Here is a 15,877-nt window from a genome sequence, read left to right as displayed (position 1 = left end):
ATGTTTACTCACATAACAGATATTACTATGGTAATGTTTACATTGTTACATCATCACCATAATGTCTCTACTATCTCACATAACAGATATTACTATGGTAATGTTTACATTGTTACATCATCACCATAATGTCTCTACTATCTCACATAGCAGATATTACTATGGTAATGTTTACATTGTTACATCATCACGTCTCTACTATCTCACATAGCAGATATTACTATGGTAATGTTTACATTGTTACATCATCACGTCTCTACTATCTCACATAACAGATATTACTATGGTAATGTTTACATTGTTACATCATTACTATCTCACATAGGATATTACTATGGTAATGTTTACATTGTTACATCATCACCATAATGTCTCTACTATCTCACATAACAGATATTACTATGGTAATGTTTACATTGTTACATCATCACGTCTCTACTATCTCACATAGCAGATATTATTATGGTAATGTTTACATTGTTACATATCACATACAGATATTACTATGGTAATGTTTACATTGTTACATCATCACGTCTCTACTATCTCACATAACAGATATTACTATGGTAATGTTTACATTGTTACATCATCACGTCTCTACTATCTCACATAGCAGATATTACTATGGTAATGTTTACATTGTTACATCATCACCATAATGTCTCTACTATCTCACATAGCAGATATTACTATGGTAATGTTTACATTGTTACATCATCACCATAATGTCTCTACTATCTCACATAGCAGATATTACTATGGTAATGTTTACATTGTTACATCATCACGTCTCTACTATCTCACATAACAGATATTACTATGGTAATGTTTACATTACCTCATCACCATAATGTCTCTTCCTCCTTTACTATTGTCAAGCGTGGGGAATGTCATTCAACTATTAACTTCAGCCTATGGGCATGACACACCAAGCCAATTCCACCACGCTTGCTGATTAACCTATGGGCTCACTCGTACAATAATCACCTCCCTTTCTGTCAACCAATGGGCATAAATACAGGGGAATATGTATATGTCTACTCAAACCTTAGGTCTCCCACTTGCTGTTTTGCAGCAACAGTCTTCCAAATGACCTTCCACCTCTGAGAAGCATTCCTATGAGGAGCATTCCTCTGAGAAGCATTCCTCTGAGAAGCATTCCTCTGAGAAGCATTCCTCTGAGAAGCATTCCTCTGAGAAGCATTCCTCTGAGATGAGGCCTTGCCCAAACTATTCATTAAAATTCCATATTGTATTCTGTCTTGTCATTTAGTTAAGCCTGTTATTGATTAAACTACCCCTCATTGTAGAGATTTGCCTAAACATCAGACTGCCATTCATCCGCCGCCATCACCTCATGTTTCAGCATGATTACGCACGGACCCATGTCGTAAGGATCTGTACACAATTCCTGGAAGCTGAAAAAGTCCCAGTTCTTCCATGGGCTGCATACTCACCAGACATGTCACCCATTGAACATGTTTAGGATGCTCTGGATCGACGTGTACGACAGCGTGTTCCAGGTGGTCACACCAGATACTGACTGGTTTTCTGATCCACGCCTCTACATTTTTTTTCAGGTATCTGTGACCAACCGATGCATATCTGTATTCCCAGTCGTGAAATTCATAGATTAGGACCTAATGAATTAATTTCAATTGACTGATTTCCTTATATAAACTGTAACTCAGTAAAGTCGTTGAAATTGTTGCATGTTGCGTTTATATTTTTGTTCAGTATAAATGTGTTAATACAAACTGATATATAACCCAGTGTACTGAAGGCCAGGTTGATCTCACTTCCCCTGTGGATATTATTTCACATTACCTCCCGACACCGGGACACAATCGTCAGAAGACAGGTAAAGTGAGTTGAAATGAAGTTTGTTCCAACATTCTGACTTGTAACGGGACTGTTGGGGAATGCTGAGCCTTCGTGTTAGACGAGACGAGGTAGGAACGTTTAAACTTACTCCCCCTGCAGGCATCTATGATGAAGACCTTAGGTTTCCCCTTCATCTTGGGACACAGCTCGTCTCCAAACGGTTCGATTATATCTTTTACTGCCAGGGTCTTTTTATCTGCACCTATGATGACGTCCCGGTGTCCGTGAGACGAAGTCACCACAAACACACAGCTGATGTTCCCACTGCTCCTGTTGATGCTGTTTCTGAAGTTTATGACTTTCTCCTTCATTTCCTGAAATGAGATAATAAACTGACCAATAAACAGATCGATCAATGAGATCATGTTACACAATCAATCAAATAAATGACAGAACTGTCCTTTGTCATACCTGAGCTGTTTCGTCCAGCACACTGTGATACTGGAAACCAAACCCCTCAAAAAACTTCTCCATTGTTTGACGGTCAACTTCAAAACCGCAACGGTTACTCTTCATCTTCTCCTTGTCCCTGACAATTAGCAATAAAGCTCTGCGTTGTCCACTCATGTCATAACTCGCTGGCCTCTGTTAAACAACAAAACCAACATTCTGCATCAGAAGATGTGATTTTTTGATAAGGAATTGTACTTGTAGTAATGTGGGTTAGAGGTGCCATGATTCCCTTCTATATGTCATTTCCCAAAACTAAAAAGTTGTGGCTTAACTCTTCAACTCTTCATTCACAACTGGTTGGGAAGTCAGTTTTCAAATCTCAGTCAGGACTGTATAATAGTGAATTAATTGTCACATCTGCTCCTGCTACGCCCTCTGGTGTTCATCTGGTTTCTTCTTGACCTGCAGTTACTCCCCCTGTACACACTCTCTCTCTCTCTCTCTCTCTCTCTCTGTCTCTCTCTCTCACTCTCTCTCTCTGTCTCTCTCTCTCTGTCCTCTCTCTCTCTCCCCCTCTCCCTCTCTCTCTCTGTCTCTCGTTGTCTCTCTCTCTCTGTCTCTCTCTCTCTCTCCCTCTCTCCCTCTATCTCTCTGTCTCTCTCTCTCTCCCTGTGTGATTGTGTGGTTGGAGACCCATTCCATAATCAAGACCTCTACAAATACTCAGTCCTGCCACTTCCACGCTGCCAGATCGTAATCTCCGTTCAGTCAGTTCATGATTCTAGCCATTTGTGATTATTCAAGATTCTGTTACTCTGCTGTGCCCGTTTCCCTAACTGACACTGTTTATCCTCTCATTGCAGTATTGCTCGGTGTCTGTCTCCTGTTCCACATCTCACCACCCAACTACCTTGGATTTCCCTCAGGACCTGTTTACCCTGTTCTACTCCAACCTCAGTCTCCACATCTGGTTTGTCTGCAACACATCCGACCTTGCCCAGATCTTGCCCAGATCTGCACTCCATATCTCTCCATATCCCTGTTTCCTGCTCTGAGTCTGCTCTTGGGTTCCTGTGTCTTTCCACGTAACATTAAGGACATTTTCCCAGGGGGAAGGTTCTGATTAGTAATTGGAATCAAAAACAATGCACTACTGCTGTACCTAGTCAATTAGAGTCAACTCACCATTTGCCTGATGTAGTCAATAGAGTCAACTCACCATTTGCCTGATGTAGTCAATATAGTCAACTCACCATTTGCCTGATGTAGTCAATAGAGTCAACTCACCATTTGCCTGATGTAGTCAATAGAGTCAACTCACCATTTGCCTTATGTAGTCAATAGTCAACTCACCATTTGCCTGATGTAGTCAATAGAGTCAACTCACCATTTGCCTGATGTTTGCCTGATGTAGTGTAGTCAATAGTCAACTCAGCCTGATGTACTCACCATTTGCCTGATGTAGTCAATAGAGTCAACTCACCATTTGCCTGATGTAGTCAATAGAGTCAACTCACCATTTGCCTGATGTAGTCAATAGAGTCAACTCACCATTTGCCTGATGTAGTCAATAGAGTCAACTCACCATTTGCCTGATGTAGTCAATAGAGTCAACTCACCATTTGCCTGATGTAGTCAATAGAGTCAACTCACCATTTGCTGTATGTAGTCAATAGAGTCAACTCACCATTTGCCTGATGTAGTCAATATAGTCAACTCACCATTTGCCTGATGTAGTCAATAGAGTCAACTCACCATTTGCTGTATGTAGTCAATATAGTCAACTCACCATTTGCCTGATGTAGTCAATATAGTCAACTCACCATTTGCCTGATGTAGTCAATATAGTCAACTCACCATTTGCCTGATGTAGTCAATTTGCCTGATGTAGTCAGTCAACTCACCATTTGCCTGATGTAGTCACCATTTGCCTGATGTAGTCAATAGAGTCAACTCACCATTTGCCTGATGTAGTCAATATAGTCAACTCACCATTTGCCTGATGTAGTCAATACCATTTGCCTGAGTCAACTCACCATTTGCCTGATGTAGTCAATATAGTCAACTCACCATTTGCCTGATGTAGTCAATAGAGTCAACTCACCATTTGCCTGATGTAGTCAATAGAGTCAACTCACCATTTGCCTGATGTAGTCAATAGAGTCAACTCACCATTTGCCTGATGTAGTCAATATAGTCAACTCACCATTTGCCTGATGTAGTCAATATAGTCAACTCACCATTTGCCTGATGTAGTCAATAGAGTCAACTCACCATTTGCCTGATGTAGTCAATAGAGTCAACTCACCATTTGCCTGATGTAGTCAATAGAGTCAACTCACCATTTGCCTGATGTAGTCAATAGAGTCAACTCACCATTTGCCTGATGTAGTCAATATAGTCAACTCACCATTTGCCTGATGTAGTCAATAGAGTCAACTCACCATTTGCCTATGTAGTCAATAGAGTCAACTCACCATTTGCCTGATGTAGTCAATATAGTCAACTCACCATTTGCCTGATGTAGTCAATAGAGTCAACTCACCATTTGCCTGATGTAGTCAATAGAGTCAACTCACCATTTGCCTGATGTAGTCAATAGAGTCAACTCACCATTTGCCTGATGTAGTCAATAGAGTCAACTCACCATTTGCCTTTCCATGCTGTCTACAAGAGTGTTGTTTTCAAATGTTCAATCTCAATGTTTGTGTCCTTCCACCTTCACCTGTGTCAGGGAGGTTGAGGTACTTTCCAAAGAGTCCGTCAGCACCTTCCCTCTTCCCTTCATTCTTGTCAGGGAGGTTGAGGTACTTTCCAAAGACTCCGTCAGCACCTTCCCTCTTCCCTTCATTCTTGTCAGGGAGGTTGAGGTACTTTCCAAAGACTCCGTCAGCACCTTCCCCTGACCTCGATTAACAGCAGTAAACCAGCTGCTGTATGAAGTGTCTCTGTTGTGAACAATTCACACCCTTTCAGTTTCAGTATGAGTACAGTGGTGGGAAAAGCACCCAATGGTCATACTTGAGTAAAAGTAAAGATACCTTAATAGAAAATGACTCAAGTGAAAGTCACACAGTAAAATATGAATCATATATCATCATATTTTACTGTGTGACTTTCACTTGAGTCATTTTATATTATTATTCTATTATATCATATCAATAAAAGTTTAAAAGTATTTTGGTTTAAATAATATCCTTAAATATAAAAAGTAAATGTAAAAATGATAAAATATACGTAAGTATCAAAAGTAAAGCTTAGGTCAACACTGTAACTAGGCCAGTCAGGAACATTTCAGTCTAGTCTTGGTAATACAGTGTATGTTTGGCCATCTGAACTGACCTTCCGCATTGACATTTACAAATCAAATGACATCCCACTGAGAGTGTGTTCTAAAGCATTCTGGGTTTGTTGCAAACCGTATGAGTACCCCCCCCGCATATTCATAAGTACATTGCAAATGCAATAATAATGATCAAACGAGAAACCAACTTTTTTGTCAATCTGGGATTTGGTACATGCAGTTTTTATTTTTTTTAAACTTTTCACATTGAAAAGAATAATTTTGATCCCATGGATGGCTAGATGCTGCATCCATAGTGATGAATGCGAGAGAGGTGATGTTTCTCCCGCCCCATCCCTTAGATGTTTACCTTAATAACAAGTGGCCAGATGACCTAAACCGATTCAAATTGCATTTTGTGTCTTGGCCTTTTTTCCACATTTAAAACACAGACGTTGTAAAAGTTGAATCAATGTTTGGGGTTAAATATCTGCATTCATATGTCAAGTCATTACAAAAGTTCAGAGAGGTGGATTGTGTGTAAGGTGTGACGCACTACCACCATGCCACCACCAGTACTACTGTCTGCCACGTCTAAGATGTCTTCTGGTTCAGTGCACTATATGGCCTCCGAGGTGTTTAGAGACGTTGTTGACTCGGTTAAGAGGGTTAGGGTTAGTGCACTATATGGCCCCCGAGGTGTTTAGAGACATTGTTGACTCGGTTAAGAGGGTTAGTGCACTATATGGCCTCCGAGGTGTTTAGAGACGTTGTTGACTCGGTTAAGAGGGTTAGGGTTAGTGCACTATATGGCCTCCGAGGTGTTTAGAGACGTTGTTGACTCGGTTAAGAGGGTTAGGGTTAGTGCACTATATGGCCTCCGAGGTGTTTAGAGACGTTGTTGACTCGGTTAAGAGGGTTAGGGTTAGTGCACTATATGGCCCCCGAGGTGTTTAGAGACGTTGTTGACTCGGTTAAGAGGGTTAGTGCACTATATGGCCTCCGAGGTGTTTAGAGACGTTGTTGACTCGGTTAAGAGGGTTAGGGTTAGTGCACTATATGGCCCCGAGGTGTTTAGAGACGTTGTTGACTCGGTTAAGAGGGTTAGGGTTAGTGCACTATATGGCCTCCGAGGTGTTTAGAGACGTTGTTGACTCGGTTAAGAGGGTTAGTGGGTTAGTGCACTATATGGCCTCCGAGGTGTTTAGAGACGTTGTTGACTCGGTTAAGAGGGTTAGGGTTAGTGCACTATATGGCCTCCGAGGTGTTTAGAGACGTTGTTGACTCGGTTAAGAGGGTTAGTGCACTATATGGCCTCCGAGGTGTTTAGAGACGTTGTTGACTCGGTTAAGAGGGTTAGTGCACTATATGGCCTCCGAGGTGTTTAGAGACGTTGTTGACTCGGTTAAGAGGGTTAGGGTTAGTGCACTATATGGCCCCCGAGGTGTTTAGAGACGTTGTTGACTCGGTTAAGAGGGTTAGGGTTAGTGCACTATATGGCCTCCGAGGTGTTTAGAGACGTTGTTGACTCGGTTAAGAGGGTTAGGGTTAGTGCACTATATGGCCTCCGAGGTGTTTAGTGTTTAAGAGGGTTAGGGTTAGTGCGTTGGCCTTGACTTGTTGACGGTTAAGAGGGTTAGGGTTAGTGCACCTCCGAGGTGTTTAGGCCTCGGTTAAGAGGGTTAGGGTTAGTGCACTATATGGCCTCCGAGGTGTTTAGAGACGTTGTTGACTCGGTTAAGAGGGTTAGGGTTAGTGCACTATATGGCCCCGAGGTGTTTAGAGACGTTGTTGACTCGGTTAAGAGGGTTAGGGTTAGTGCACTATATGGCCTCCGAGGTGTTTAGAGACGTTGTTGACTCAGTTAAGAGGGTTAGTGCACTATATGGCCTCCGAGGTGTTTAGAGACGTTGTTGACTCGGTTAAGAGGGTTAGGGTTAGTGCACTATATGGCCTCCGAGGTGTTTAGAGACGTTGTTGACTCAGTTAAGAGGGTTAGTGCACTATATGGCCCCGAGGTGTTTAGAGACGTTGTTGACTCGGTTAAGAGGGTTAGGGTTAGTGCACTATATGGCCCCGAGGTGTTTAGAGACGTTGTTGACTCAGTTAAGAGGGTTAGTGCACTATATGGCCCCCGAGGTGTTTAGAGACGTTGTTGACTCAGTTAAGAGGGTTAGGGTTAGTGCACTATATGGCCCCCGAGGTGTTTAGAGACGTTGTTGACTCAGTTAAGAGGGTTAGTGCACTATATGGCCCCGAGGTGTTTAGAGACGTTGTTGACTCAGTTAAGAGGGTTAGTGCACTATATGGCCCCCGAGGTGTTTAGAGACGTTGTTGACTCGGTTAAGAGGGTTAGGGTTAGTGCACTATATGGCCTCCGAGGTGTTTAGAGACGTTGTTGACTCGGTTAAGAGGGTTAGGGTTAGTGCACTATATGGCCCCCGAGGTGTTTAGAGACGTTGTTGACTCAGTTAAGAGGGTTAGGGTTAGTGCACTATATGGCCTCCGAGGTGTTTAGAGACGTTGTTGACTCGGTTAAGAGGGTTAGGGTTAGTGCACTATATGGCCTCCGAGGTGTTTAGAGACGTTGTTGACTCGGTTAAGAGGGTTAGGGTTAGTGCACTATATGGCCTCCGAGGTGTTTAGAGACGTTGTTGACTCGGTTAAGAGGGTTAGGGTTAGTGCACTATATGGCCTCCGAGGTTTTAGAGACGTTGTTGACTATATGGCCCCGAGGTGTTTAGAGAGGTTGTTGACTCAGTTAAGAGGGTTAGGGGTTAGTGCACTATATGGCCTCCGAGGTGTTTAGAGACGTTGTTGACTCGGTTAAGAGGGTTAGGGTTAGTGCACTATATGGCCTCCGAGGTGTTTAGAGACGTTGTTGACTCGGTTAAGAGGGTTAGGGTTAGTGCACTATATGGCCTCCGAGGTGTTTAGAGACGTTGTTGACTCGGTTAAGAGGGTTAGGGTTAGTGCACTATATGGCCTCCGAGGTGTTTAGAGACGTTGTTGACTCGGTTAAGAGGCAAAACACAGAAAGAAAGAACTACAAAACAACTCGTCCTCAAAAGTGTCGTTTCAAATGCCATGTTTTGTGTCCTTTTGTCAACATCTGTGTCAGGAGTGGATTCTTCCGGTACTTTCCACAGACGGTGTTCAGCACCTCCCCCCTCCCCCCAGACCGTTTCTCTCAACTCAGACTGTAAACAGGCACACAGAGTCCTTTTCTTCACCTTGTGTCTGTTGCAAACAATTCACTACTGAGACTTTCAGTTTCAATATGAATGTTTGTTATCTTTGTCTTGAGGCCATTATAATGTCCCCATCCTTTATTCTACAGCATGATAAGGGGGAAGTTGGATGACATTTACATTGTGGAACAGAGGAATAGCTCTGTTTTGGTAATAGATGTTGGCTGAGAGGTGTTCTTTGAAAACAGGTTACTGGGAACAAACAAACAGCTAGTGTGACAACCTGGTCTCACAGCATTTCGTATTATACTGTATGTAAATCCGACACATTCCATTTAGTATGATATGTTACGTTTCCTCTCTGTTCTGCTCTGTTTTGGTAATAGATGTTGGCTGAGAGGTGTTCTTTGAAAACAGGTTACTGGGAACAAACAAACAGCTAGTGTGACAACCTGGTCTCACAGCATTTCGTATTATTCTGTATGTAAATCCGACACATTCCATTTAGTATGTTATGTTACGTTTCATATGGTACGTATTCATTTGTGGATGTCCATCACCCACTTAGTATGATATGTTACAAATTACAATTCCTATTATATATTATGAATTTGCTAAATGTACATATGATATGTAATGAATTAGCTAGGTGGCTAATGTTAGCTAGGCTAGGGGTTAAGGTTAGGAGTTAGGTTAAAGGGTTAGGGGAAGAGTTAGCTAAAGGGTTAAGGTTAGGGTTAGCTAGAAGGGTTAAGGTCAGGGGAAGGGTTAGCTAAAGGGTTAAGGTTAGGGTTAGCTAAAAGGGTTAAGGTTAGGATCAGGGGAAGGGTTAGCTAAAGGGGTTAAGGTTAGGGGAAGGGTTAGCTAAAGGGGTTAAGGTTAGGGGAAGGGTTAGCTAAAGGGGTTAAGGTTAGGGGAAGGGTTAGCTAAAGGGGTTAAGGTTAGGGGAAGGGTTAGCTAAAGGGGTTAAGGTTAGGGGAAGGGTTAGCTAAAGGGGTTAGGGTCAGGGAAGGGTTAGCTAAAGGGTTAAGGTTAGGGTTAGGGGAAGGGTTAGCTAAAGGGGTTAGGGTCAGGGGAAGGGTTAGCTAACGGGTTAAGGTTAGGGGAAGGGTTAGCTAAAGGGTTAAGGTTAGGGGAAGGGTTAGCTAAAGGGTTAAGGTTGGGGGAAAGGTTAGCTAAAAGGGTTAAGGTTAGGGGAAGGGTTAGCTAAAAGGGTTAAGGTTAGGGGAAGGGTTAGCTAAAGGGTTAAGGTTAGGGGAAGGGTTAGCTAAAGGGTTAAGGTTCGGGTCAGGTGAAGGGTTAGTTAACAAGTAGTTCAAAGGTAGCTAAAAAGTTGCTAATTAGTTAAAATGCTAAAGTTGTCCGTGATGTGAACGTTCAGGTTACACCCATCCACCCCGACTTACCAACCTACTTTAGTTTTTTTACTTTAGGTAACCATCTGTCTTATGTTACCATACCAAACGTAAGCTATCATATACATTTCAGTGTCACAGATTCACGTGTACTATGTTACGTCTTGTCTATGAGACCAGGCTGAGTGTGAGCAATGCAAATGAATGAGAGCTGAAGTAGAACTAGTAACACGTGGGCAAGGGAGGGAAAAGCCTTCCGACGAATGAACACAGCATGTAGTCTATTGTTTTACTATAGACAATGTTTTTTTCATTCTTTTAAACGGTCTTGCTGCAATTCTGTATCTGTCACTCCCCCATGGATTTTTCCTTCAGTCCTCATAGATGAGCAACAGTGAGCTACAGAACACACACATAAACTATTATAAAAGTAGACTTTATTCCAACAATGTAGTGGCTTTTTGTGCCTGGTCTTTTCAATGTTTAACACAGGCATTGTAAAAGTTAATTAATGTTTTGGGGGGGGAAAATACCAGCAGGAAAAGGCTATGTCATCAGAGTAAAAAAGGGGTGTGGCATACTGCCACTATGACACGCCCACTAATATGCCTCTACAAAGTTTGATCTTGTTCTAGTCGTAGAACATTTTATTCTAGTTGTAGAATAACCGCTGAGCTGTTTTTGAGACAGATCTTTTTTTTTTACTTAGGTGTCGTTCGTGTGAAATAACTTTTGGTTTTCAATCTCTTAAAGTCAAACACTCAAACACAAGAGCCGTATTGTTTAGGCTGAGAGGCAGGCTGCGAAATGGACAGATATGATCTGAGTGGCAGACGTGCAGCCGTGATCATGTGCGGTGGGGGAAGACCGGGCTCTGAGTACGATGTTGAGAGAATAAAGGAGCTCTGCAAACAGAATAAGTTTCCTGAACCTAGTTATAGTGTTAAATGCAAAACTAAAGAGGTAAGTCACATCTATTCAAATCAATGCTTTCTGTGAACAGGCAATCCAATAACACTATTCAGAGCAGAGGGAACACTAACTAAGCTGACTTAAGTCAGATTTAAACTTAGTCTCCCATTGACATCAATGCATAGTAAGTGACCACTTAGGATTTGCCCGAAAATGCTGTATCGTCTAATGTCTCCTACAACTACAGTAGCAGCAGCTAGTGGGTAAAAAACATGCATCAGTCAGGTGAGATAACTTGATTTGTTAGCAATTTTGCAAATTAAAAACAATTGCTAATTGCTAGCACAGACCAATCTCATGACAGCTGTAAAGAGTATGACCCCCGGGTCTGGAATCTCATACCCTGCTGTATTTGACCAATTTCAGGACGTAACTGATGCACTGAAGTCATTTCGAAACAACCTGAGCGATGACGTCAGTTGCCTCGCAATGTTCATCATGGCCCATGGTGGACTTGGACACATTGAAGTCAATGACGAAGAGATTCTAGATCTAGAAGATATCTACAAGATGTTTAGCAACAGCCAGTGTCCAGCCCTCCGTGAGAAACCCAAGCTCTTTGTTGTGCAGGCCTGTAGGGGAGGTGTGTCTCTTTACATTATCAGTGTTTGAAAGCTTGTGGCGTTTTAATTTCTTTTTTTTTTGTACATGTTTATTGATAAATACACAGTTTTGTCTCTATTTTCTGCATTTCTCTTCAGTGAAGGGACGTCCTAAAGACCTTTACACAGACGGAGGTAGATCTTCAGGCGCTGTCTCAAAAAAGTTGCTCCCCACGGAGTCTGACTCCATGGAAGTGTATGCAGTGCCTCCAGGTACCTGCTTTCACGTAACAGAGTAGTCTACAATGCTTAATGTAATGTCAGTCACGTAACAGTAGTCTATAATCCTTAATGTAATGTCAGTCACGTAACAGTAGTCTATAATCCTTAATGTAATGTCAGTCACGTAACAGTAGTCTATAATCCTTAATGTAATGTCAGTCACGTAACAGTAGTCTATAATGCTTAATGTAATGTCAGTCACGTAACAGTAGTCTATAATCCTTAATGTAATGTCAGTCACGTAACAGAGTAGTCTATAATCCTTAATGTAATAATGTAATATCAGTCACGTAACAGAGTAGTCTATAATCCTTAATGTAATGTCAGTCACATAACAGAGTAGTCTATAATGCTTAATGTAATAATGTAATGTCAGTCACGTAACAGAGTAGTCTATAATCCTTAATGTAATAATGTAATGTCAGTCACGTAACAGAGTAGTCTATAATCCTTAATGTATTGTCAGTCACGTAACAGAGTAGTCTATAATCCTTAATGTAATAACGTAATGTCAGTCTTAGTTACCTTTTTTCTGAAGGATGTCTCTATCTTTTTAATCACAGGAAAACTTGCCATCAGACACCCGGACAGAGGATGCCCATTGTTTGAAGAGATGCATAAGGTGTTTACGAAGGATTCAGTAGCTACCCGTGATGTGTATGAACTCTTCACAGAGGTCAGTACGGTTGATGGAGAAACCTGCTCATAATGTCATATGATGGATATCGGCCAAAATGTCTTTAAAATGGGGTTTCGTGTACTATTCATTTTCCCCGTGATCTTTTTCAGGTGAACCAACGTCTGGGTCAGAGGAAGGACCGTAGAAAGGACGGATACGAACATGATTTCCAGCCAACACCCAGAGTCATCAAGAGAAACCTACAGCCAGTAGATACAGATGATTCATCTGATGACATAGGGCGTTCTCTTCATATTGTGAACAATCTGACCAAGAAGTTGTATCTCTGATAGGGAGATGGGAGGAGGTACAGTAAGAGGAGGAGGGGGGTGAGGGTTATAAGCACAAGATTGACGTCAGTTTATGTTGATGTATGGCCACTACGAGTGAAAATATTGAAAATAATCAACCTGGGTTTTCCAAAAGCATCTTAAGTCCATGTTCATCTTAAGTCGTGTTCACGTTGGCAGTTTGAAGCGACTAAAATCCTTCTGTTCCTTTTCCTGCAGTCTGAACAGCCAAAAAAGCACATGACATCAGATATTTCAGCCACATACTGATTTATGAATGTATAACATGTATGTGTAAATGTATTAATTATCCCAACCTGCTACGTTAATTCTCCAAACCTGCTACGTTAATTCTCCTAACCTGCTACGTTAATTCTCCCAACCTGCTACGTTAATTCTCCTAACCTGCTACGTTAATTCTCCTAACCTGCTACGTTAATTCTCCTAACCTGCTACGTTAATTATTCCAACCTGCTACGTTAATTATTCCAACCTGCTACGTTAATTCTCCTAACCTGCTACGTTAATTCTCCTAACCTGCTACGTTAATTCTCCTAACCTGCTACGTTAATTCTCCTAACCTGCTACGTTAATTCTCCTAACCTGCTACGTTAATTCTCCTAACCTGCTACGTTAATTCTCCCAACCTGCTACGTTAATTATTCCAACCTGCTACGTTAATTCTCCTAACCTGCTACGTTAATTCTCCCAACCTGCTACGTTAATTATTCCAACCTGCTACGTTAATTCTCCTAACCTGCTACGTTAATTCTCCTAACCTGCTACGTTAATTCTCCTAACCTGCTACGTTAATTCTCCCAACCTGCTACGTTAATTATTCCAACCTGCTACGTTAATTCTTCCAACCTGCTACGTTAATTCTCCAAACCTGCTACGTTAATTCTCCTAAACTGCTACGTTAATTCTCCTAACCTGCTACGTTAATTCTCCTAACCTGCTACGTTAATTCTCCTAACCTGCTACGTTAATTCTCCCAACCTGCTACGTTAATTCTCCAACCTGCTACGTTAATTTTTCCAACCTGCTACGTTAATTCTTCCAAACCTGCTACGTTAATTCTCCAAACTGCTACGTTAATTATCCTAACCTGCTACGTTAATTCTCCTAACCTGCTACGTTAATTCTCCCAACCTGCTACGTTAATTCTCCTAACCTGCTACGTTAATTCTCCTAACCTGCTACGTTAATTCTCCTAACCTGCTACGTTAATTCTCCTAACCTGCTACGTTAATTCTCCTAACCTGCTACGTTAATTCTCCTAACCTGCTACGTTAATTCTCCTAACCTGCTACGTTAATTCTTCCAACCTGCTACGTTAATTCTCCTAAACTGCTATGTAAACAATAAACCGACCCGCGGTGCACCTGGCTATGGCCGGTCTCACCAATAACGCAGCGTTGATGTTACACCCATACTCATTGCTGTTGATCCACACAATTATTTTGCAACGTCCATCTTCAGACACACCCCACGCATGCAGTTACGGTTTCCCAAGCCTCTCTCTATGAGTATGCGCTATGATTATGCGCTAACGTTACTTCGTAGGCACTGAAAGTATGCATAGTTTTATTAGGGAAATCGTTATTCGTTATTCTTGCACAGCATGTTAACGTTTAAAATCATAGTATTGTTTGCATACTCACCGGGATCGGCTCCTAACACCAGCCACACGACACGATAAAAGGCACACAAAAAAATGACACCAACATAATTTGTCCGAGCCTACCGCGGTATTTAATCCGCCGCCCCACACCCTGTCACACTGAACGAGCCAAGACAACAGGTGTTGTGCCGAAAATCTCCCCCCCCCCCTTCGCGTTCTACATTGCTGCGACTTGCTTGCTAGTTGAGATGTCTGCTCTTCACTCAGTTGTCAGTTCAGCCTACATTTCACTGATCTTAGTAGCAGAAAGCATCTTTGTCTGCAGTTTTCGGTTTGGCTATTAGTTTCAAGCGTATTCGGCGGTTCTTGCTTGTAGTATAGCGCCCCAGTATGCCGCTCTGGGTGGCCGCCCATGTCGCCCGTATTTAAACCCCCTACTGATTTCTATTAGACTACAAATAAATCTCTTTGAAAAAAATGTGTCATATATGCAAAGTCTTATTCGACTAGTATTTTTGAAAGTGTAAAGATAATAATTCAGTCATGGTTGTTCTGAAATGTTTATTGCTTGCCAACATTTTACTCCCTCTTCTATGTTTAATATAACACACATACAATAATGATTCATTTCGGTTGCTTATCCTGAAGTTTGTTCTATAGAACGTATTTGACTCTAGCCACACAATTAGGGAAATTAGAAGGGGTTGACACTTTTACATGAACCTAAAACCTCTAATTCTCATACAATACATCTTCACAGTTTTCATTTTGATGTTGCTATCGAGAACCCGAGGCATTAACAAGTTATTCTGTCTTATCCAAACGCTTCTCAGCTATAAGCGCTGCTAACCGGTGGTTGTTTTCTTGTTGTTTCTTCAGTAAAGGGTGATGAAAACGATATATTTTTAAACAAATATATACATTATTTTTCTGCAAACAGATGGTCAAACTTCATCTCTGTCTATTGGTTGTTCCCAGATGTGGTTAACAAGACTCTTCTTCTTTGGTATCATGTGATTCACTCGTTAGTTTGTACCTGCTGCCACCTACTGTGTGGTAATGTCTGGTAGATCATTTTACATTTTGAGGTACAAAAATAAATATCAAAAAATGCACCACCAACTAACATCTATATACCACTATTACATACCACCATCTATATACAACTACTACATACCACCATCTATATACCACCATCTATATACCACTATTACATACCACCAACTATATACCACCATCTATATACCACTACACATACCACCAACTATATACCACCATCTATATACCACTATTACATACCACCATCTATATACAACTATTACATACCACCATCTATATACCACCATCTATATACAACTACTACATACCACCATCTATAT

At 41.5% G+C, this 15,877-nt stretch overlaps 2 protein-coding genes across 3 annotated transcripts in view; one reads left to right on the top strand and one right to left on the bottom strand.

Annotated features, from left to right (window-relative positions):
* LOC112241443 (caspase-14-like) overlaps positions 1–15,651 on the bottom strand; it is a 21,995-nt gene extending 6,344 nt beyond the window's left edge. Inside the window, exons 1-3 of one of the 2 annotated variants that reach the window (XM_042315113.1) lie at positions 14,539–15,651; positions 2,299–2,472; positions 1,976–2,201 (exon numbers count right to left, since the gene is read on the bottom strand). In XM_042315113.1, the coding sequence (XP_042171047.1) occupies positions 1,976–2,201; positions 2,299–2,454 (382 nt within the window). In that variant the 5' untranslated portion in view covers positions 2,455–2,472; positions 14,539–15,651. Of the gene's footprint in view, positions 1–1,975; positions 2,202–2,298; positions 2,473–4,927; positions 5,338–14,538 lie in introns of those variants that run through there. The other variant, XM_042315112.1, reaches the window with a different exon arrangement.
* Positions 10,731–13,263, top strand: LOC112241440 (caspase-14-like). Its single transcript, XM_042315114.1, has 5 exons — positions 10,731–11,072; positions 11,448–11,664; positions 11,783–11,896; positions 12,469–12,581; positions 12,695–13,263. Exons 1-5 carry the CDS (start codon positions 10,917–10,919, stop codon positions 12,872–12,874), a joined length of 780 nt encoding a protein of 259 aa, XP_042171048.1. The 5' UTR covers positions 10,731–10,916; the 3' UTR covers positions 12,875–13,263.
* Positions 15,652–15,877: the final 226 nt, after the last annotated feature.

The sequence above is a fragment of the Oncorhynchus tshawytscha genome, unplaced genomic scaffold (assembly GCF_018296145.1).
Source record: "Oncorhynchus tshawytscha isolate Ot180627B unplaced genomic scaffold, Otsh_v2.0 Un_contig_4859_pilon_pilon, whole genome shotgun sequence".
NCBI classification, from domain to species: domain Eukaryota; kingdom Metazoa; phylum Chordata; class Actinopteri; order Salmoniformes; family Salmonidae; genus Oncorhynchus; species Oncorhynchus tshawytscha.
Note: the sequence above shows the minus strand (reverse complement) of the source record. Positions and strands in the feature narration are given on the sequence as shown.